At 43.4% G+C, this 24,393-nt stretch overlaps 1 protein-coding gene across 1 annotated transcript in view; it reads right to left on the bottom strand.

Moving 5' to 3' along the window:
- The window catches only part of ylpm1 (YLP motif containing 1), a 39,356-nt gene extending 15,309 nt beyond the window's left edge, over nt 1-24,047 (bottom strand). The window contains exons 1-20 of the mRNA XM_080854484.1: nt 23,400-24,047; nt 22,341-22,556; nt 21,806-22,000; nt 20,612-21,285; nt 17,371-20,058; nt 16,800-16,917; nt 16,480-16,642; nt 16,189-16,275; nt 15,839-16,016; nt 15,482-15,663; nt 14,927-15,081; nt 14,634-14,696; nt 14,040-14,159; nt 13,680-13,856; nt 13,292-13,375; nt 11,530-11,613; nt 11,116-11,205; nt 3,817-3,868; nt 2,949-3,073; nt 2,461-2,597 (exon numbers count right to left, since the gene is read on the bottom strand). Coding sequence (XP_080710610.1) covers nt 2,461-2,597; nt 2,949-3,073; nt 3,817-3,868; nt 11,116-11,205; nt 11,530-11,613; nt 13,292-13,375; nt 13,680-13,856; nt 14,040-14,159; nt 14,634-14,696; nt 14,927-15,081; nt 15,482-15,663; nt 15,839-16,016; nt 16,189-16,275; nt 16,480-16,642; nt 16,800-16,917; nt 17,371-20,058; nt 20,612-21,285; nt 21,806-22,000; nt 22,341-22,556; nt 23,400-23,954 — 6,143 coding nt within the window. The 5' untranslated portion in view covers nt 23,955-24,047. The remainder of the gene's footprint in view (nt 1-2,460; nt 2,598-2,948; nt 3,074-3,816; nt 3,869-11,115; nt 11,206-11,529; nt 11,614-13,291; nt 13,376-13,679; nt 13,857-14,039; nt 14,160-14,633; nt 14,697-14,926; nt 15,082-15,481; nt 15,664-15,838; nt 16,017-16,188; nt 16,276-16,479; nt 16,643-16,799; nt 16,918-17,370; nt 20,059-20,611; nt 21,286-21,805; nt 22,001-22,340; nt 22,557-23,399) is intronic.
- Nucleotides 24,048-24,393: the final 346 nt, after the last annotated feature.

Raw genomic sequence — 24,393 nt, 5'->3', positions numbered from 1 at the left:
TTTGAATGAATCAACACAGGTAAAGAGCCATGCAATGTGGGACTCAGGTCATGATATGGTTGGAGAATAATCTTTATCTATGTATAATCTATTACTTATGCTGTCAAAGTAATGTTCCTAGTTTTAAACGTCTTACCTGACTTCCTTTCCCCTAATGCTGAGAACAACTCAATCTCACTGAGGCGTACAAAAAGTATGGCACAATGTGTTCTCAAGTGCTGTTATTAATAATAAACAAACTACTGGTATGAACTGATTAGATTCAAGCGGAATACAGTGGACAACTGGTTTACTTACCTTCAAAATGCTAAAAATTGATAATGGTTCCGAGTGTCAAATGTTCTAAGCATCATGGTCTTGAGTCTTACTAAAAGTAATTCCGTATTCACCATGTCAGTTGGTTTACAGGAAATCTGCTAACTGAACATCATACAGTGTCAAACAGTGAGTCTGTATCTACAGATATTCACAAGGAAAAACAGGACTATGATCCTAGGTCTGGTATGGTACTAGGTCTCCAACAGGCCAGTGTGTTATGACAAATCAGTTTTTATTCAATATCTGTGCACAACATTAAGCTACTTATTGAGAATATCTTCCTTTGCTATTCCATAGTATTAAAAGACTTAGTTAAACCTGTACTTTGTTCTTAAACATTTGCTTGCATTAAAATTTGAATTGCTGATTTAGATGAAGAAATTCTAAATGCCGGATCAAAACTACGAAGGCTCCTTCATTATTCTGCATATCAGGTTAATCATGTGGTAGAAAAGCAAATCATTCAGTAAACATAATTTCAACAACTACGCAGTTTAACAATTATCAACATTGCTTTACTGCAAACACAAAATTGTGTCAAATGTGTCACATTTCCTTCAGTGCAGCTTTGTGAAATGCCAAGCTCACAGGAGAGCACATTTCTCTATGAATACCTAACTAGCTACTGGTGCACAGACTAACTTATTGTGCAATGTATGGGCAGCAAATATAAAATGATCATAAAAGAGCTACTGTTGTAGCTTTTGTAGGGATGCAGCTTTTGCTCAGCAGAAGTCACGGTACTTCAGCAAATCTGCTATACAGGAGGACACTGGAGTTGGTGTCCTTTCACACAAGTCTGCTATACTGGACACTGGAGTTTGTGTCCTTTCAGACAAAGTATTGGCGGCACATCAGTGTAAGGCAGTGGTTCCCAAACTTTTCACCGCAGGCTCACCTTTTTTTTTTTGAGAGAGTTCAGTAAGGTTCTCTGGATGAAGGAGAAGAAACTGACAACATTTCAGGTGAAATTGCTGTTTACAATCAAAAATGGACAAAAGTTTGACAAATTCATAAATAAACTATTTTTACATTTGAAATTTTCCGTTTTAGTGTTCTTTGATCAGAGCTCAATTTAAACTGATCCAATCTGATTGTATGGTTTGTTTGGTTGGTTTGCTCAGGTGCATGTCTGCTGTATTAATAATCAGGCTATGGTTCTGAGTTTTAAGCAAAACGAGAGACCCTGAGCATATTAAATAAGTACAAAGTAGGCTATAATCTCATCACCAGATAGGTAAGTGGCAGGCTACTATGCTCTTAAAGCACTGCCTTAATTTAACAAGCAGTTGATTGTTGAGTTTTTGTTCCGTTTTTTTTTTTTCAACCCTCAAGCCACGCCCCACACTTTGGGAACCACTGGTCTAAGGCAACATTACTGACTCAAAAAAGTTATACAAAACAATATAGAACTTATTTCTTTTAATATATTCCCCGTAGTTGTCTCAGTAATCACACAGAGGCCAAACATTTTAAACAAAAATCAAATTTCATTTTTTTTTTAAAGGAAAAACTAAAAGACAAGGTCTGCGGCATTTCACATTAGCTTTTTAAGGGTTTCATTTATTCATATCTAAACAACTAAAACAAAGCATGAATTCTGCTGGAAAGACATACAAGGTATAAAAAAGACACTGCAGCTATAAGCAGCGTGAAGACTTAGTGTGACTCAGAAGGTAAGTCACTGTGAGCATTCATGAGAAACACCAAAGAGACAGAACACAACTAACGCTGTTTTCGTTTCATGCTCTCCAAGTGGCTGCCGAAGACATCTCATCTTCTCTCTTACAGCAATACATTAAATAACAGTAACACGAAGGTGGAGACCATTACTTGCTCCATCTGCCGACTCATGGACTGGCTATCTGAAAGAGAAAGAGAGAGAAACTCCACTGAAACCAAGCAACAACATAATATATGTTTAAACAATTTAACAGCCAGAAGATCGAAGACTAAACATCTAGATTCTGTAATGTAATAACTCCTATAACTGCAGCTGAGTAATCATAGATAATAAATCTATATATCCATACATTAATGACACCTAAACAAAGAACAGTCACTTAGAAATACGACAAAACGGATAAATTACCTGTGTGGCAAAGGTGTGCAAGACTAACAAAATGTTCTTCTCAGAAATACTTTGTGCGATTAAGAGCTCGCTGGGCTAACTGGCCACTTTCATCTGTGATTTTCTCCCAGTCGGTCTGACCCACTACAAAGCCAATAGCGCGCTTTCGGTCCGCGTCCTTCTTCTCCTCCAGGTCAGCCCATCGCACCTAAGACCAAACCCAAACCAGTGGCGTGATGAAAGAGAAACAAGACACCAAGAATATGACTATTTTTTACTATGTTTAAAGGAAACAAGACACTAAGAATGAGACTATTTTCTGTTTGCTCAGGGGGTTTCCCATAAAAACCAATGGGCTACATCAGTATTGACAGTCAGATCATGGAGAACAACAGTGAAGCAACACATGACACATAAACTTGGCATTCACCAAGGGAAGACGATGGCTAAAACATTGGTTAAATCACAACAGTAAAAGTGAAAGTTTAAGAGGCGTGAAATAACTGTGATACTAGTGAGTCTATGTAAAACAAACAGCAGCCAGTGTGAGCATATTTACCCTCTTCTTTCCCGGCTCGGACATCCTGGTGGCGTAGTCGTCTGGCAGCTGGAGGAAGTCCTCCATGCCCGCTACGTCAGATTCGCGCTTCCGTTTGCTCCCACCCACCAGGCCATCCAGCTTGTCTGGAAAAAGAGCGCTGCCAACGTCATCGCCTGCTACTTCCTGCGCCAGCTTCCTGTGCTAGCACACCCATGCCAAAGACAGGGCTTGACAACTCAAGCAGCTATGTTCAAATGGGTTTCCAATGATTACTAACGTTTCCCTCTGGATCTTGGAAGGGTTTGTAAAAACAGTGACTCTACGGACTTGAAATTAATTGTTCACTTCCATTGTCTCAAAAGTGACTAATCAAGATTTTAAAACATAGTTACAAAAACATTCTACTGAAGTACATACAGAATGATATACATATCTGTGGTGAAAGGCAATTGAGAGAACGTTCAGAATCAATGGGCATCTGAATAATTCTAACAATTGTTTAAAGTTAATTTCTGGTGTACAATTGAAAACATTCCCATCTCTATGGCAACAGGTATATAAAGCTTTACTCTGTGCAGCCTAGAAACACCCCAGGTTGCAAGCTACTTAAAGGGGAATGCCAAAACAGATTACCACAAGGGAACAAGATTTGGAATATATATCTGCATCAAGTTCTCATAGACTGTTGCACATATCATTTCTGACAATGGTGAAGTATTGCCAAAGAGCCTTCAAGAAATCAACCTTCAATTAGTCGAGGGGTGTAGAGATACAAAAGGCAGAAATAGTGTGTGATTGTGTGTGTGTGTGTGTGTGCGTACGTACATAGTGAGAGACAGACAGACAGACTACACGTGCCAGAATAGAAACAGTGGTAAACACCTACCGAGCTTTGCTTCAGAAGTGTCCATCTCCCATTTGCTTTTTGGAATGTACCCCTATATTATACAGAGAGAAACTCCAATGGTTAATCCTCCAGATGGAAAGGTTTACAGGGAAAACAGAAGAAGTGAGGGAGCTGGTAATGAAAAGGCAACAAGAAATGATGGAAAGGGAGAGAGAAGGTGGGTGGAAATGGTGGAGGGTTCGAAACGGACTTCTTGAAAAGAAGAAGAGGAGTTTGGAGTATTCACAAGGCTTAAAAACAGAGAAGACTTAGTAAGTTAGTCAGTTAGTTATAACCATCAGAATTGGCGTCAATGCAGACAGTTCACTTTCATTGGACAAGTCCATCTCACTTTAGCATGCAACAGAGACCAACGGGTCTCTGCAGGATGAGGACTTGGGCTAAATAGAATTTAAATAAAACAGGATATCAACATTGGACAGTTTCTTAACATCATCAAGTTGTACAGAGCTTGTTAGAAAAGCAGGCTCCTCTTAAAGGCACCCAGTGCAACTTTCGAGGCTTAAAAATAAACATTCAATTTCTAGTCTTTTTTACACGTAGTAAGTTTCAATAACTCCATACCATTACATACCGACATTCAAGCAGCAAAGATGAGACGTCGTTGTGTGGTGAGAACTGATAGAAAATCGATAACAACAACAATCGCCGCCATTTTCTTTATTTTTTGGTAACCTACAATAAATAAAGCAGGTTCCAGTCAATGGAAAAATGGCTTCTCCCCACCGGCGATTGTTGTTGTTTACGATTTTCTATCAGTTCTCACCACACAACGACGTCTCATCTTTGCTCCTTGAATGTCGATATGTAATGGTATGGAGTTATTGAAACTTACTACGTGCAAAAAAGACTAGAAATTGAATGTTTATTTTTCATTGAATGTTTACATAAAGTTGCACTGGGTGCCTTTAAGATTGTGTTGACGTGGTTCTTAATGAATCGAACATACAAAGAAGCATCAGCAACATCGAACAATATGTCCCAGAGTACAACCTTTCCTACTCGTCCTATTAAAAAACTGGAATTAAAGCATCATTATGACATCATCTGATGAAAAGGTATCCGATTGGTCAATACGACAAGCAAACACACACTAGTCCTGTATAGTGTGATGAAACATAAGGATTATATGCCAACAGGATACAAATTACCACACTGAGAGTTCAGCAAGGGTTACAGTAAGGTTCTCTGGATTAAGGAGAAGAAACTGACAACATTTCTAACCAGGTGAAATTGCTGTTAACATCAGAAATGGACAAAAGTTTGACAAATTAATAAATGTGTCGGATCATAATACATTTCAAAAACTCGGCAGTACCGAGTGATCAGTGTGTACTTGGTTGAAAACACATCAGGCAAACACTTTTGAAGTGCAACTAAATTGGAACATTTTAAGGTCTATGCATTAATTGATTGTGCTGTTTATTTAGCACATTAGCACAAACCAAACTTCTTCACAAACCAAAATACTGTCCTACAAGGTGAAACGAAAAGAAAGGGAAACATTCTCAACCCCTCTCTTTAAAATCATCTTCAGCACCAACTTTCATACATCAGCATTTTAAAAGTGTTCAAACTGGTCTCTAGGTGGAAGTACAGTGCTGTAATTATTCAAAATTAAATTAACTATAGTAGGGATGGGTTGATGATTTTTCGAATATTCGGATAGTCATTAAATGATAAAGTCGAATAGTTTGAGTTTGGAATAGTTTTTTACTAGATACTGTATTTTAGTTTATTTTCCCTTGATTTTTTCGGCACCTACTAGTAAGGCATAACTACCACCAGAAGGTGGTGGTAACGCACCTAAAGCTGTATGCCAACCAAAACAACAGAAGAAGACCACTTTACTACCAGGCGCAGATAAACATATGTGGTTCAGAGAGATTAGATGATAGCCTACTGTACAAACAGAAGAAACATGCAAAGCCAAAGACCACTACAGCAGTCAAAATGTTCTGTGTTGAACTCATTCAAAAACCAAAAACAAAGTGCAGTGCACTCTGCCAGGTAAAGCATGAATGGGTCTGTGTGTGTGTGTGTGTGTGTGAGTGAGTGTGTGTCTGTGTGTGTCTCTGTGAGTGTGTGTGTGTCTGTGAGTGTGTGTGTGTCTGTGAGTGTGTGTGTGTCTGTGAGTGTGTGTGTGTCTGTGTGTGTCTGTGTGTGTGTGTGTGTGTGTGTGTCTGTGTGTGTCTCTGTGAGTGTGTGTCTCTGTGAGTGTGTGTCTCTGTGAGTGTGTGTCTCTGTGAGTGTGTGTCTCTGTGAGTGTGTGTCTCTGTGAGTGTGTGTCTCTGTGAGTGTGTGTCTCTGTGAGTGTGTGTCTCTGTGAGTGTGTGTCTCTGTGAGTGTGTGTCTCTGTGAGTGTGTGTCTCTGTGAGTGTGTGTCTCTGTGAGTGTGTGTCTCTGTGAGTGTGTGTCTCTGTGAGTGTGTGTCTTTGTGAGTGTGTGTCTCTGTGAGTGTGTGTCTCTGTGAGTGTGTGTGTCTGTGAGTGTGTGTGTCTGTGAGTGTGTGTGTCTGTGAGTGTGTGTGTGAGTGTGTGTGTGTGTGAGTGTGTGTGTGTGTGAGTGTGAGTGTGTGTGAGTGTGTGTCTCTTTGAGTGTGAGTCTCTGTGAGTGTGAGTCTCTGTGAGTGTGAGTCTCTGTGAGTGTGAGTCTCTGTGAGTGTGTGTCTCTGTGAGTGTGTGTCTCTGTGAGTGTGTGTGTGTGTGTGTGTGAGTGTGAGTGTGAGTGTGTGTGAGTGTGAGTGTGTGTCTCTGTGAGTGTGAGTCTCTGTGAGTGTGAGTCTCTGTGAGTGTGAGTCTCTGTGAGTGTGTGTGTGTGTGTGTGTGTGCGTGTGTGTCTGTGTGTTTGTAATTGACATGACTGAAATCCGTGAGGTCAGTGATTGAAATCTGGACCCACACACAAAGACAACATGTGCAAGCCTGTTTGTGTGTGTGTGTGTGTGTGTGTGTGTGTGTGTGTGTGTGTGCGTGTGTGTAAGCACATTGCTAAATTTGCACTGCATTTCCTAGGTCTACGTATGTTTTATTCAATGCATCACGTCATGTGCCATGTCAGTCAGTGAATCACGTCTAGTTTTGCTAGGACATGCCCATCCCTAAAAAACAGTTGGGCAAACAGTTTTGTTAGTACAATTGTGCAAATCCACAGTTACTTACCAGCTCATAAATCATTAATTGTGGGAGAAATCAAAACTCTGTATTTGAAGCAGAGCTTTCTGAAGTAAAAGCTTCTGGAAGCTACACTACGGTACTCAACTCATTACTGAGTATGACAATGAGTATATTAACTTAGTATGACAATGAGAATGTTAAACTGAGATTTACAGATTATTTTATGGTAGTAATCCATCTCGCATCATGTTCTATTAAGGAATAAGGAAAGTCATGTTATGGCGCTTTGAAGCAATGTGGATCTTATACAGAACTGCTGGTGGATTAACAGATCAGGGGAAATACAAGGGTGGTGCTGATACATTTCCCCAAATGTACTAAAAAAATGATTAGATAATAACTAGATAATAGTTATGTTATAATGACAAAACTATTTTACCTCTAACACAAGGTAACAGTCAGAATCGAATTATGTATCAGCATTTCATAGAACTGTTTTGAGGTTTTCTGAATTTATAAGTTATAAGAGAGTTTGAGCTGCTTTATCTAGTTATGATCAAGTAAAATTGACAGCATTTTTTAACACTCCTGTTTGACATGACAGGTGCATTGACGTCAAACTGGGGCAGTCTCTGTGTGAAGGACACAACACCAACACCTTACAGGACATGTATCCCATAAGAGTATGGTGAAACAAATATTTTGTAACTTCTCAAATATTTGGGCCAGTTCAGTTTGCTCGGCTTTTTGTTGCCGTTTTAAAATTAACTGCCTTTATTTATCCTTTTAAAAATATTTTTCTATCATGCCATGCAGAACATAATAAAAAGTGTGTTCCTGTATCGTTTGTTTAGAAATGCAAACACAGACAAAGTGAAAAACAAAACTGCATCACTCATACGACCCAACCCAAGACATCTAGCAATGGTGATGAAATGATACACAGCACAGCACAGGGGTCTTGGTACATATAATGTCAATGTTTAGGAAGAGTTCTGCAGCCAACAAGTCGTGTTATGGGGCTGTGTGGAGCAATGTGGATCCTAAGTGCAACTGCTAGTCTGGAGTACACTGGTGGATTAACAAATGCGGGGAACATGGCCCATTGATCTATCGAACATACTGGGACAATTGACGAGTTTTTCAAAATTGAGAGAGATTGTCTTTTGGGGAGGCAGATACTAAAGCCTGTATCCAGGTCAGCTAGTCGGTAGTTAGAGCGTGGTATGCAGCCCGTTGGGTTGGTTGTAAGTTTAATTTTTCCAATAAACTAGTTTATTCAACTAAGCTCTGCGTCAGGCGTAGAACAGAAAAAATAACAAAACGTAGGCAGCTGCATTAAGTGTGTTAATGTTAATGTTCAAATTTATCACAAAAAGTGTACACGCTGATTTTGACAGCACTAATTCCCATGCTTAGCTCAGTTTAAACATTTCAGCAACTTGGACAATAACCAGATATACAAAAATCTCTGTTGTGTCAAGTGGCTGAAACTCTAGAATATTCAATAAATGTTTTTGTGTAAAAAGTTGAAAACATTAGTAGACCTAACGAATGATGGATCAAAGGTTCATGGAGAAGAATTTATCATTGCTAAATATTAAGACTAATTCAGTGTAGCAGACACCGAAGAGCAAACTCACACATGGAGGTTACCTTTTGGCATTACTGTTCTTTGGGTATGTGAGAACAGCACAAATCACACTCAAATGCACACTCAACTGGACACAAACCACTTGCAAAAAGTGGTTTTAGTCCATTTCCTCTGGTGCAAACTAACCAACTCAATTAGACATCACTTGAGCCATGCTGGAGCCAGTTTCACAAGGCGAACCAAAGACAATCATTTTGTCACTGCTGTTGGTGAGCAAAAGGTGAACAACAGTGCAAAACAAGTGCCTGTGGGACAGACTTACAAGAACAAGGTCCTAGATGTCTGACCAAAAATAATACATGTGAGAAATTCTGGATAAATTCAATACAGTACTTACGGATAAGATGGAGGATTAAAACACACAGTAAAACAAATTTCAAATTGACAGCAATATTTTGGTTATTTTTTCTGTAAAGTGCACAGGCAAAAAATTCCCTACTGAGTTCACCAAAGATTTGGGATAGAATGCTTACCAATGAAGGGCTTGTTTCAGTAGGTCTCCATCCCTGTCCCTTCCCACACCCCCTCGGCCCTTTACGCTTACTAACCCTAACCCTAACCCTTTACGCTTATGTGCAGTGGTTCTTCTTTAGGTTTCTTCCTGATTAACTAACCCTAACCCTAAGTGACCCCACTAAGACAATTTTATTGTTTTGGCGCTATATAAATAAAATTGAATTGAATAGAATTTAATTGAATTCTCTCTCACTTCTCCCACTGTAATTTGCGCATAATTAAGCTGAATTATAGAAAACCAACCATATTATATTCAATTAAATGTATTCAGACTACCCAAATGAAGGACCAAAAAGAGAGTGTAGCCTACTTGGTGCTGCATCTTAATAGGTATTATGGATTAACACTGGATTAATAATATGGATTAACATTTATCCTGAATACCTTCCGTCTATGCCAATTTATCGAACACTTGTGCAATTAAGCCCAACTCAGGCCATTTCGTTTTTTTTAATGGTGATTTTTAGCCAAAAACCACCAGATATTAATTGCTGCTTCTAATAGAAAAAAGTGGATGGATGATTCACTACCTTCAACAACACACTCACAAATCAGGCCTCAATCGTGTCCTACACAGATCTAACTGACATGCAACTTGTGCAAACAACAGAAATTGCCATAAGAAATGGTAGGAAGAGCTTGTTCAGATAAACAATAATGTTCTAGTCTAAATAACTGGCACAGCTGAAGATAGTAATGAACCGAAATAGGCAGGAATCCAATTCAGTAGTGATTCTGCTAAATAACATGCAACACTTTACAGGTTGAACTTACCATATTGATAACAATACCAGCAGAATCACACACAACTTACACCAGTTTACCTAACAGCATCTGTCTTTTTTCCCTCCAACTGTGGCATACATTTCCCTTCACTGTAAACCAACCATTTCATTTCCAATCTTTGCATGATCTATGATGTTGAAACCCATGCTAGGGCATATCAGGGGGCCAGGTTCACTTTCAATGAAGTCAACCAAATACTTCTCATTTGCTCATATGAATATTCAGACACCATTGAGTGCTTATGCCAAGGTCCTTCAGACCCACTAACAGACGTCAGTCACTTGTAGTGATCACGGCAGGGAAGGTCCTCAGTTGAACAAGAGACGTAGTGCTGTGACGTATGGATTCATAAATGCCTTTTGCGTGCTTGCCTCACACTTGCCCTGGGAAATGTGTTTTTTGTTTTTTCTTTGCTGCTGAACCCACCAAGGTGCATTTCAGCGCAAACTTGCCAGATGCTCTGTTGATTACCATAGGTCATATTTTTTTGAGTCTTTGTTGAAATTGATTTGTACATGAAAGTGGAGAGTAAAGGACTGTATATCAATTATCTGCAAGAAAAGAGCCATGTCTGGCAGATAAAACATATCACCTGGTAGATTTGTTTTTGTTTTCAGTTTGCAGTATTATTATGAAGGATGGCAAAATGACAACAGTATGACAACAACACGTGACGCACACGAAAGTGCGGTGCGGGTTTAAGCAAAGTACAAGTTTAACAGCACTTAAAGGATGCCTGCAATTCAACCTATTTTAGTCAACTATTTTGGTGAACAGTTATTTCATGGAATTCATGTATTCTCTCAAATTTATTTTAAAGTTCCGGAACTCCCTTTTATTCCAAGGCATGATGCCATTTACTTATTTGATTTTATGACTTATGTAAGTAATGACTCTGATTCTGACATGAGGAATGTTCGCTGGACACTGCATGCAAAGTTGTTTACGGTTATTGTTTGTCTTTTAAACTACACCAGCCTCTCTCACAGTTTGATTTGAACTCAATGAGCTTTTTGTTTTGAACGAATCCATTATTAGATGTGCCAGACTGGCAGCGTAGTGACACACATCACATGGTGTCCCGCTGCCGACTACTCAGTCTCGGTCACACTGCAATGGCGGAGGGAGACATGAACGGAAATGCAATGACATAAGCACAATTACCACGTGGACTGATAGGGATGATCGGAAGTGACGGAGCCCTACCCGGTCGGCTTCCTCTTCCTCCTCTTTCTTCACCTTCACCTCCTTCTTCTTCAGCTCTTCTTTGGAAGGGTCAAAGTCTTCCATTTCAACCTTGGAGACAACATTATTAATATCCACAGAAAATGTCAAAACTGGAAAAAAAAAAAAAAAAGCTTGGATTTGGTCAACCAAGATGATGCTGCAGTTTGACAAAAAGCGATACAACCCATTCAGAGTTTTGAGAGAAACGCAAGAACAGACTGCAAGTCTCTAAATTATTTCGCCAGTTTACAACAAACAACAACTGATGTGTGGTATTGGATCAGTGTGTTAAAACATGTTTGTGTGAAATGGAAAAAACATGAATTAACTTTCAAATATTTTTACAGGGGCCTTTTGAAAGTTTGTTTTGGGTCCAAAACATTGTCCAAGTACCTCTTCAATCGCTGCATCCTGCAGCAGGGAGCGGATGTCTAGCCGAACCATGTGACGAGGTGTGGGCTCCCAGCTCCCGGCCATCTGAGGAGAATGTAAAATGATACTGTTTCAGTTGGGCTGTAGTCAGTCGGCTCTTATGTGTAACACAAGTGAAGGAGTACATATTTGTAAATTTCTTTTGAAATAGTGTAGCGTTAAATCATATCTTTCAACTCAGAATTTCCAGTGAAAACGGGATTGAAAATGCCTCTACCTTTTACTTTTCCAAGACTGATGCAATTTGATATATTTAATTAACACCTTCGAGGGGGGCACTGTGGTGCAAGCCCGGACCATATACAGTGGTCTTAAACGCCCACGAGGACACGGGTTCCATTCCGACCCTCTGTAATTTTCCGATCCCACTCCCCACCTCCTCTCTCCATCTAATTTCCTGTCCAAACCTTCAGGGGCGTAGCAAGCTTTTCAAAAGTGAGGGGGATGGATGTGATTTGTTTATTACCTCCGCCAAGGAGGTTGTGTTTTCGCCCCTGTATGTTTGTTTGTTTGTCTGTTTGTTTGTCAGCAGGATTACGCAGAAACGCATGGACCGATTTCCATCAAACTTTGTGGGGAGATTGGTTAATATAATGGCAATAATTGATTAGATTTTCAGATGTCAAGGTCAAAGGTCAAGTTCACAAGGCGGAGGTTTGCATTCTCTGAATGCTCCCATTCTTGTTAACAATAGAAACGATGGATACAATGACAGGTGTACAACATGTATAACATACAAGATATAAAAAGCATCCCATTTAAATGAGTGATACTGACATCATTGAAAGACAGATGCTATGATTAATACATCCATGGCCAGGATATTTATAACATGCTAGTATGCCTAATGAGTTCGCGATTCACAACTTCACCAGGCGTGAAGAAGCCTCGAAATCTGAATGTAATGCTCAAGCAAACACATTTTCAAAATAATAATAATTGAATATTAAGGTCTGCCTAATATTCGTTCGAATTATAGGCTATATATATTTTTAATAGGCCTAATCGAATTTATTATAGCCTATTAACGAAGTTCGGAGTCAAAGCTATAGGCTACTGAAAAGGCAGGCTGTCGCCTAAAACTGTGTTGGCTACAAACACTCATTACAAACTGATGCTAATTATCTTGGAACATTATCCAACTGCAGTCAAGTTGTCATTGCTTGTATCAAACCATTGTGAATTTGTCGTAACATTAAAACAGGAGACGACTTACTCCTTGTAGAAGACAGATGCTTAGAGCTCCAGTGGTTTCCTCAGGTGAACGAAATTTTCAGAAGATCAGTCGCGCGCAATGCCAGGATGCTTTATTTTTCATTGGTTGCTGGTTAAAATCTTACCCAGATACAACAGATACACTTTTTCTGATTGGCTATTGTTTAGCCCATTTGTTTTTTGGGATTGGCTGATAAGTGGCACCGGATTCGGGAAGACGTGCTTGATTCCCGAGTTTGTTTTTCAGCGTGAGAAATACGATGTGTGGCGGGAGTGCGTGATTTAAGACCAAAATGAGTGACTCTCACGCTCAATGTGTGACACTTGAGTGTGCAAAACTGTGGAAAAACTGCAGAAAAAGTGTGGGTGTTGAACCCTCTCACCGGGAAAAGTGTGGGTGTTAAAACACCCACATCCCCCACGGGTGTGACGCGCCTGCAAACCTTCACTGTCCTATCTGAATAAAGGCAAAAAGCAAATCTTTAGAAATAATAAGAAAAATAAACACCTTTGAGAGGTCCTTCATCTTCCGCCCATGGATGTTTCTCTTCGCACATGTCTGGTTGTCTGCAGTAATTTCAGCCACGTATACCTACAAGAAAACAGGGCGAACGCACGCTTTTAAGAATAAAATTCAATTACATTTTATTTTTATAGCGCCATAACAATACAATTGCCTCTCGGCGCTTAACAGAGCCCAGAGCCTGAAACCCCTTAGTGCAAGCACAATGGCAACAGGGGCAAGAAAAAACTCCCTGTTAGGCAGGAAGAAACCTTAAGCAGAACCATGGCACATAAGGGGGGACCCATCTGCTTGAGGTCGGCCGGGTGGAGATGGGAAGGGGGAATAGGAGTACCAGCACACCTCCTTATAAATCCAGAAAAAGCCAACTCACCTCAAAACCTTTAGTCTTGGCTGCACTCCAGAACTGATCGAAGTATTTGACTCTGTCGTTGGTGGCGTCGATGATTATGAAAGGGAAAAAGCCATCGTCGAGCGTTTTCTTGAAGGTCTTCAGCATACTGCTGCGATAAGTGTCCTCCATCTCTGGCTCGTATTCATATTCTAACACCTGGTGGAAAAACAACGAATATGTGATCAGACCACAAACCACAAGCTTTAAAAAAAAAAAAAAAAAAAAAAAAACAAGCGAGAACAGCAAGTGACGATTGAGGAAGATGGTATCAGCTTGGTGTCAGATCGGCACAAGTTAACACTTAAATCTGAATATGGTGACAGGTTGAGATAGACAGACCCTGCGTTTGACATTTTTGCCACTTTCGGGGTCCTTCTCGACTTTCTCCACCTCCGTCATGAAGTAGTCATCCAGACCAAGGACCCTGGGAGGAGCTCCACCACACTCCACTTCCTTATCCTATGGAGAATTATCAACAGTCATACACAATCACAACCATAGAGCTCCACCACACTCCGCTTCCTTATCCTATGGAGAATCATCAACAGTCGTAAACAATCACAACCATAGAGTTCTTAAGCTGTAAAATTAAAATAATATACAAGCCTTTTCACCTTTTGACTATTAGATATCCGGGTAATAATTAGCATCAGGGCATTATTGCCTGATTGCAGATTTGATCATGACTGTGTAGGCACATGTCCTACATACATAGCGTGGCTATGTCAGTTATCGGACAGTGTCAAACATTGACCATTCTGTTAAACAATCAAAATGCTAAGTTAAATAACGGATTAACGATCAATATGCTCAGTTTAATAATGGATTAACACGACAACACGAACATTTGCCGATAACACACGCCGTCCGATAATTGCCACCGTTACGATATATGTCACAAACTGAGAATGAATTCAAAGGACAACCACTCACTCGAATCAGCTTTGCTACGTGGCTTTTACCACTTCCTGAAAGGCCACGCATTATAATGACGATCTATAAGAGAAAAGAACAGGATGTGAGTAACAATGGAAACATTAACATTTCAGGCCTTCTGGTGTGAGTATGGGTTTGTTAGTGTGTGTGTGTGTGTGTGTGTGTGTGTGTGTGTGTGTGTGTGTGCGTGTGTGCGTGTGTGCGTGTGTGCGTGTGTGCGTGTGTGCGCGTGTGCGTGTGTGCGCGTGTGTGCGCGTGTGTGCGTGCGTAAAATTTTAAAAGATGGTCACCCTGTCTGGGCGGCTCGCTCGGCCGGGTGGCTTGAGGAGGTCGTCCACGATCTTAGTGTCAGGTTTTTTCTCAGCCCGAGGGGGAGGGCCGGGAGCAGGCGCCATGGTGGCAGGCGGCCCAGAAGGTCTTTCATCAGGGTAGCTCCTTCGGTCGCCTGGAAACAGATCAAAGTGTTACACACACAGCTACAATTTTGTTGAAAATAAAACTGCTTTTGGACTTAGCTCTGAAGGCATGATAAATAAACAGTGTTCCCCAATATTACTGTGCCCTTTCCACAACATGTTCCTCTGTTTCTGCCCCTTTAATGTATTTGCTTGCCCCTAAATAATCAACAAATGCATGAAACATTTCAAACAAAGCATCACCATGCACAGAACATAGGAAGCGTGGCCAACAATTATCCTTCAGATATATACCATTCATGTCGGTCTTAAAAGATTTAATTAAATTCATTTTATTCACAACAGAAAACGCTGGAAGCACCTTTAAGCTATCTGGCAAATTAGGGTAATTTAGGTAAAGGTAGTAGTTAGTTAGTCAGTTGATCTTACTTCCATAGCCTGGGCGGCCTGGGGGGCCGTGCTCAAACCGCTCCGGTCCTCGATCGTACGGCGGCCGGTCGTAAGGTGGCCGACCATAAGGCTCTCGGTCCCGGCTGCTGCGCCCCTCTCTGTCCCTTTGGTCAGGCTCCCGATCTCGGTAGCCGGGGCGACCTGGGGGCCCTGGTGGTGGTCTGGGACAAACAAACAAACAAACAAACAAACATACATGTCAAGTGACAGAATCATGAATATTTATGGGCAAGCTCAGGCTTCCAGGATTACAGTAGTTGTAGCCTTTTTTAATCACCAACACAGACACACACACGAGCGCGCGCACACACACACAAACCAACACAAAACACATACCGGTCGTCTCTGGGGAAGCGCTCCCGATCAAATCGTTCTCTATCGTGGTCCAAGCCCGGCCTGTCCCTGTAGGGGTCCCTCTCCCGCTCTCTGCTCCACTCCCGGCGCCCCATATACGGATCGTTCCGCCGGTCGAAGTACGGATCTCGGCCATACGGATCTCTTGGGCCGAGCGGTTCTGATGAAAGCCACATTGCCATCTCTTCAGTAACAAGCAACATTTTTTACATATTCTTTAATAGTTCAACATAACTGTTAATAACACCCGTTTGTAAAGCATACTAAATAAAGTTCGAAGAAACAGGATGTTCATATGACTGATAGTAAAGTCCGTTTTTAACTGGGCCTACCCTTTTCATAGGTCCTCTCAGAGACAGGGTCAGGCCTCAGGAGGATCCTTTCACCATAAGACATGCGCTCCACAGTCGACCCAGTATCTGAAATGCAAAGTCAGGTATATGGAAGTTAAAAAATAAAGTGTATTCTTTCGAAAATATTTTATAAAGTGGCACATTAGCACACCACCAGCATGTAAACACCTGTTTTTACTTCCAGGAAACAAAAGTTATAGAAAGTACTTGTTGAACTACATGTTACTGCCTATATGGAAAGGTCATGTCATGTTAAATACAAATCTTTACCATGCCCATGTCCATAGTCAACAGTCTTTCCCATTATGGGCTTTGTTGATGGTGGAGGTTGCGGGTGGAAACCACCTTCTTGTGGTGGTGGGCCATATCCAGAATCCCATGAGGGTGGTTTCATTCCCGGAGCCTGTCCAGTCTCCGGCAACAGACCTGAGGCCTAATTAATGTAGAAGGCGAGAAAACTAAATGACAAAGGGAATACAATGCAAAGGCATCATCCGTCTCAAGACAATTCAATTATTATGCCTATATGTTAAAAGCTACATACAGGTATGAGAGCCAGAAATCTTCACAAATAACATTTATTGTTATACCTGAAGGGCGGTCTTAACTTCTTCTGGAATTTCCAGCCCAAGGAGACCAGATGGCAGGTCGGTCTTTACCTCAGGAGCCACAGATTCACCCCCTGTACCTTTAATTTCCTGGAGTTCTCTGTTGACCAAAAATCATTATAAATATTTTAAACAAACATTCTATAACACATTATAAACAAACTGCAGTGTTCCAATGGGTAATCACTGTGGTGATCTTTCCAATAGATCTTTTTTTGTGGTGATCTTTCCAATTTATCGAGAGGTATAGCTCATGTAGGTATGCGTATCTGTTTAGTATGTGTATTTATGTTTAGTAACTATATTGTATATTTATTGTTTATCTATTAGGTCTACTATTTTGTCTTTCACAGGTATATCTTATGTTTAGTACTTATTGTTAAGTTATGTTATGTTATATCATGTGGAGTACTTGTTATGTTATGTCCTGTTATGTTATGGTAGTGTGGCATGGTGTCCTGTCCTAAGAATTTCAGTGCCCAGTCAGACTCTGTTGTTCTGTGCATCTGACAATAAATAGACTTTGAGACTTGACTTGAATCTCCGCAACTACCTGATCATTTTCAGCTCCTGCGCAGCTTTCAGGATGATCTCGTGCTGTCTCTGGGAGAGCGCCAGGATGCCCTTTGCAGTCCCTGGAGACGACGACTCAAGAGAGGCGGGATCGGGATGGTTTCCAGGCGGCCCTGGGGGAGGCTGATGAGGGATATCCATGCCAGGCTCCGAGGCTCCCTCGAATGAAGGCCTCCGAGGCTCCATGCTGGGAGGGTACGTTCTTTCCGGCAAGGGCTTCTCCCAGTCTGGCTGGCCACGGTAAGGGGGCTGTCTGGCACCATACGGGGGCTCGTCCGGATAACCGCCCCCCTCGTAATCTGGTCTGCCCTGATCGTCTTCCTCATAAGGATACGGCCTCTCTCTGCCTTCAGGCCAACGGTCGTCTCGCATGCGCTCCGGTGGGCCATGGGGCGGGTAGGGGGGAAACTCCCTGCCACCGCGTTCAGCCTCCCAGTCTTTGGGTGGCGGAGGCGTAGGATAGTAGTCCTCCTGGCCGTGTTCGTAGTCTCGAGTAATGAAGTCTCGTGGTGGCGGCGGCGGCCTTCTGTACCCGTCTTCAGGTGGTGCGTACTCATCCTCGCCAGTCTCTTCGTAAATTCCCTCTGGGTCTTCGTGTGGGAACGGCGGCCGCCTCCTGAGATGTCCTGGACCAAAAGGTGGCGGCCTTCTTAGATCCCTCTCCATGATGGCATGTGGAGGTGGTGGAGGGAGACGTCTAGGAGGTGGCCATGCAGGGTCGCGCTCCATAGGGTCGTGGTAAGGTGGCGGTCCACGCGCCTCTCTCTCCATCATCTCTCTCTCCATCATCTCTCGTGGCGGTGGGGGCCGCCTCATGTCCCTCTCCATCATCCCGTGGTGCATAGGATGACCCCGGGGGGCAGGACCTCGGTGCATCGGAGGGCCCATATGACCCCTGGGAGGACCCCTGGGAGGACCTAGGGGAGGCCCATGAGGATCGTGCTCCATGCCCTCCATGTGAGGAGGAAGCGGTCGCCTTGGACCCTGGTGCATAAAGCCTCGAGGCGGAGGGGGTCGTCCACGCATACCGTGGGGGAACGGAGGTCGTCCGCGCATGGGAGGCCTTCTTGCATTCCAGTAAGGGTCTTGTTCTTCCCAGTACTCCGATTCCGGTTGTGGTTCTGGCGCCTCTTCCCAGTGTTCAGCCTGTTCTTCCACGGGCTCCTCCTGGCCCTCAGCCTCCTCGTAGTAGTCTTCTCCAAAGTGATGCTCCTCGGGTTGCCACATATCCTCCTCACGGAGCGGCGGCCCTCTCCCGGGCATCCTTCCTGGTTCTGCGGACGGATCCCCCCACTCATAATCCATCTCTTCTTCGCCTCTTTGCCTCATGTGCTCGTGTTGGGCTTCATACTCATACCCAGCATGCTCCTCTTCTTCAGCTGGCTGGATGCTGGGGTCGTATCCATGCGGTGGGCCCCCCATTGGCCCCCCGAGCATCCCTCGACCACGGCCGCGTCCCCTGCCACGCATAAGCATTGGCATCTGCCCTCGACCTCTCCCACGCGCCATGGGTGAAGGACCCATCTGATTATCACCGTGTGGAGGACCCGGAGGAGGCTGACGAGGCAACTCATGAGGCATGGGTCTCGGAGGGGGCCCGTTGTTGACACTACTTTTTGCCTGACCTGGTGCCTGACCTGGTGCCGGACTGGGAGGTGTGGGAGTCGGTTTCACGGGAGTAGCAGAAGGTGCTGACACCGCAGGTTTTGAGGCCTCTTCCTCCTTAGCCTTATCTGTGGCTCCAGCGACCTGTTCTTCTGCCTTCTGCGGAGTGTCCTTTTGTGAAGTCTGAGGAATTGGGTCGCTCTGGACAAAGAAACCACTCCCGGAATCAACAATGTCATCAACCAATGCATCGTCGACTGTGCTTTTTTTATCTTGAGATGTCGATTCTGGGGATCCAGCCTGCTGGACCTGTGGTCCAGTAGTTTTAAGTGATTCCTCTTTAATTTGAGCAGCAGATCTTGGATTCACTTGGGACCCGACACCAACTTGTGGTTGAGATCCAAGGGGTCGTTCAAAGCGGGAAATTTGACCCTGTCCTGGACCAGGCGGTCTTTCAAAGCGGTTCATTTGACCCTGGCCGGGACCAGGCGGTCTTTCAAAGCGGTTCATTTGACCCTGTCCTGGACCAGGCGGTCTTTCAAAGCGGTTCATTTGACCCTGTCCTGGACCAGGCGGTCTTTCAAAGCGGGACATTGGACCCTGGCCGGGACCAGGTGGTCTTTCAAAACGGGACATTGGACCCTGGCCGGGACCAGGCGGTCTTTCAAAGCGGGACATTGGACCCTGGCCGGGACCAGGCGGTCTTTCAAAGCGGGACATTGGACCCTGGCCGGGACCAGGCGGTCTTTCAAATCGGTTTTGTGGATTCTGTGTCGGCCCAGGTGGTCTTTCAAAGCGGGACATTGGACCCTGTCCTGGACCAGGTGGTCTTTCAAATCGGTTTTGTGGATTCTGTAATAGGCCAGGTGGCCTGTCGAACCTTGGTGAGGCATTCGAGGGAGGCCCAGGAGGGCGTTCGAAACTAGGAGCATTTTGTCTCATTGGTGGCTCAAATCTCCCAGGAGCTCCTCTAGGAGGCGGGTTGAATCTTTGCCTTGGATCAAATCTGGGCGGTGCATTAAACCGCTGTTGTTGTGATAGATCAAACCTTGCTCCGTCAAACCTGCAACAATTTTTCACATGATATTAAATTGATGATATCAACAATGAACGGAGTTGCTACCAAAATTGTAATCCATCAAGGCCGGACAAGAACACACCAACGAAAACTGTTTAAAAATGTTGCCATTGGTAACACTAACAAGGCTGGCTGTCCTTCAACACTACACTCGACCTTCATAAAACATATGATAATAGGGGTGGGGGAAAACAATCGATTAATCGATTTTTTTTTCGATTCTCTCTAAAACGATTCTGTCTCGATTTTGTAATTGAAACTTTTTATTTTTTATTTTATGTTGACCGATAATCGGTTTAAAATCGATAATCGGTTTAAAATCGATAATCGATTTAGAATCGAATCGTTGACCTCTGAATCGGAATCGAATCGTGAGGTGCCAAGAGATTCCCACCCCTATATGATAACATCATAAAATTTAAAACACAAAAAACATATTGTTCCCACCCATATAAGTTCCCCTATGGTTGTCCTGAGATGTGTCTCATAATACTAGCCATAATCCTGGCTCACAAACTAAACCATAATGGTCCTTTACCTTGGGCCTCTGGGGCCTTGAGGGCCATGGGGCCTCATTCCAGGATGGGGAGGTCCAGCATTATTGTATGATTCCGGCATGTTCTCTGCGCCTGCTGTCGGGTACATCTCAGAGGTGGGTGTGGACATGGTGGGCGCTGCAGACATGCCCCCTTGACTTGTGGTCACGGGAGGAGGTTGTCCTGCAGGGGGAGGACCTGAAGGAGGCGGCCCTGCGGGATGATTCCCTGAAGGAGGCGGTCCTACAGGCGTTGGTCCTGAAGTGGGTGGCCCTGAAGGAGGCGGTTTAACCGTTGGCGAATGCTCCATGTTTGCAGGTGGTGGTGGATGGTGCACCTGTGAATCTGGGACAGGGGGCATGTTCTGCATGTTCTGCTGGTTCTGCATGTTCTGCCCATACTGGCCCATCATACCACCATAGCCGGGTGGCGGGCCGTACTGGTGCTGCATGGTCCGAAGGGACGTGACCCTCTCCTGCAGATGTGTCGCGGTGGAGTTCATCTGCTCCTGCCACTGTTTCCACTGGGCCTCGTAGTCCTGAAGCTGGTCCTTATGGGGGTAGGACTGGAACTGTTCCTGCCAGAGTTTAAAATGCTGGTCCCAGTCCTGGTACACGGGAGTAAACTGCTGCTGCTGCACCTCATAGTGTTTCAGCTGCATATCCAGTGGCATGGTCTAGGGTGAAGATTGGAAGAAAAAAAATGAATTGCTAATTTCTAATAAGATCAACTTGCAGGCAACAAAAACAAACAAAATAAAACAAAAACATTCTAAAACTCACTAGTTTCCCTTTAACCATTATTGTCAAAGCTTCACAATTACCTCCATAGTCTAAGAGTGCTGATAATGTGCCAGTGATGCCACACAGTTTAGGTGCCCTCTGGATTTGTTCATACTTGGCAATGAGAGTCGTAGATGTTGAGGACATTTGCACACATTTCCTCTTTTCTATAGCATTTAAAGTACAGACCTATGTCTGTTGAGTGTGTGCTTGGCCCATAGAGTGTGTGTATGCTCCATAGAGGGTGTGTTAACCCCATAGAGTGTGTGTGTTTGCCCCATAAAGTGTGTGTGTTTGCCCCATAAAAAAAAAGAGCTCCATTTCCTAACATCATTTCTAGGCAATCCTCTACACAGCAAAGCAGCAGCATGCCATAAATGCATCAGCCTATAATCATTGGGGAGGGGGGCATACCTGGAGATGTGCTGGCTGCGTGATGAACTGCTGATACTGCTGCAATATCTGCTGCAGCTGGGCATGCTCCTGCATCAGGGCCTGGTACTGGTGCGCTGCCCTCTGCTGCTGGGCCTGCTGCCACTGGGCCGCTGCCGCCTGCAACTGCTGCAGACGAGCCGCCTCGAACGGGTCCCCGGTGTTGATGATGTCACCCTAAGAATGAATTCAACAACAGGTACATATAATATATAATTAATGCATGTTCTAGAAGGCGTACACTGGCCAGAGCTCTTGGAGTCCTCCGAATTTGGTAAACTCCTGCCAGTCTTATGAGGTTTATTGCCAATACAAACTGCATCAAAACGTACTGAGGTGTGTGGGGAGTAAATCCTAGACAACATTTACACTACCGCTAAGCAAAAATCAGGGCCGTAATCTTCAATGAAAGCAAAATGTGCTTCTCTCCATAAAATGTTGCCCATTATTAACAAATCAAGGATTTTGAGGACCTTCTGTTATATTATTGGCAAAATATCTGTTGTTGCCTTCCTACCTTAGGTTCCTCAGGTGGAGGTGGAGGAGGTGGTTCTTCTTTGGGGGGAGGTGGAGGTGGAGCATTCTTAGGAGGCTCGACAGGCGGAGGTGGTGTATCAGCTGGTTTCTGTTTTTTTTCGGCAGGCTGACCGTCACCTTGACCCTGTCTTGCCCTCTCATTCTTAAGCTTCTGCAGATTCTGTAGGTGTTGCTTATACCAGAACTGTTGCTGATCCTAGGTGTGACAGGATTAAGAGAAAAGATTGGACATCATGTAACTGTCAGCTACAGTTATCACTACCCGATCAAGCTTTGTGATCTGAGAGTAGAAGGTATCATGAGCTTAAGGAAGTAGTCAAATGAAACTAAATGCTTAATTGGATGGATGGCTGGAAGGGTGAATAAATGAATGAATGTATTCATGTAGGGTACTGATTATGCAGGGAGAAATGTTTAAAGACATCATACAAAAACATATCCTCTAAACATCAGTTTACACGCAGCTACACACCTGGCAGGGAGAAACCATCCTGGATAGAATGATAAAGAGTTTGTAAAAACACTATTTATAACTATTTATGTCTCCACCACCTTTTAACGAGAAATCTATATTGTACTAAGAGAGAAAGGCCTTTACCTAATCAAACTTTACGTTATGGTCACTAAATATGAAGCTAGACAGATTGTGTTTATGCTTGGAAACACGTTCTATTATTGTCTGGACAGTCTTTTGGCCCAAACTGTTTTATCCTATGGCTTCTCATACCATTAAAGAACCAAGGAGCAAGAATCTGCATTCATCAAGTTTCGATTATAACAAAAGGAGAAGCGAAAACACCTGTTACCCTCTTCACCACTTTGTGTTGTTCCATAAAGAAAACAGGAAAACACCGATTGTGACAGCGGCAAGAAAACAGGTTATAGCAATAGTATAGCTGTCAAAGTATCAAAATAACTGAAATGCTGGGCTGATTAATCGTCACTTGCTTTCACAAAGGCGCTAGGTATAACAAAAAATGCTAGCTACCAATAGCTAAGTGTACCACTTTAACGCTACTGAATCAATTACTTAGAATACCTGCAATGTCATCGATGTAAAGTCGGGATTCTCTTCCTGCTGTGGAAAACAGATCGCTGGAGAGTCTTTGGGAGCACCGTTATCATTATTAGTGGTTTGAGCCCTGGGAGCAGCATAGTACTGTTGGGCAGCCGGAGGTATAGGCTCAGGTGGTTTAGGTGGCGCATCTTCTTGGGGCTGGGGCGGCTGTGGTGGCGCAGACCCAGGTGGACCCCGCGGCGGTTCGGACTGATCATTAGGGTAGTTCGTGGTTGTATCCTGACCGGGAGGCAAACCCGGGGGAGCCCCTTGACCTTGCCAGACACCAGGGCCTCCTCCATAACCACCACTGTAATGAAGCACCGACTGCAGTTGTTTCTGATGGAGCTGTTGCAGTTGTTGCATCTGTTGCAAATGTTGCTCCCGTAAACTTGAAACATTGGACGACGGTGGAACACCATATCCCCCTGGCGCCCCTCCTTGCGGTGCTGGGGCCCTCACCGGTGCCGATCTGGGCTCAAATTGATTAGTGGGAGGTGGTTGTCCACCCCCATAATTTCCCCACGTAGGGTACATGCTTCACCAAAGCGAATGTAACGTTAGGCCTTTGTGTTCACATAAAGCCGGTCCTGTTAACAATCTGTTTATTTAAACTTTCATACCATCCTTCAACACATATGGTGTAGGCATACGCGCACCCAATCGACCTGAACCTACTTTGCAGTGGTTATAATTGAAGAAAAACTAATACATATAAATGCTTCCCGCTTCAGCAGTATTTTGCCCGTGCTAACTTGCTAACGCATTTCTTTCTGCTTAAACTTTCAGGAAGTACGCTTACGTTTTTAAACGTCATATCCGAGACTCCTTAAGGATGTAGCACCCCCATCTGGCTGCCAGAAGCAAATACCCTTTGTGCACGCATAGACATGTGTCCATGATGAAATATAATTTATTTTAAGTTGTGTACTTTGTGCGTATAGTGTAAAAGCAGCGTTGCACTCGCGTTTCACAT

This window comes from Sprattus sprattus (assembly GCF_963457725.1).
Source record: "Sprattus sprattus genome assembly, chromosome: 16".
NCBI lineage: Eukaryota > Metazoa > Chordata > Actinopteri > Clupeiformes > Clupeidae > Sprattus > Sprattus sprattus.
Note: the sequence above shows the minus strand (reverse complement) of the source record. Positions and strands in the feature narration are given on the sequence as shown.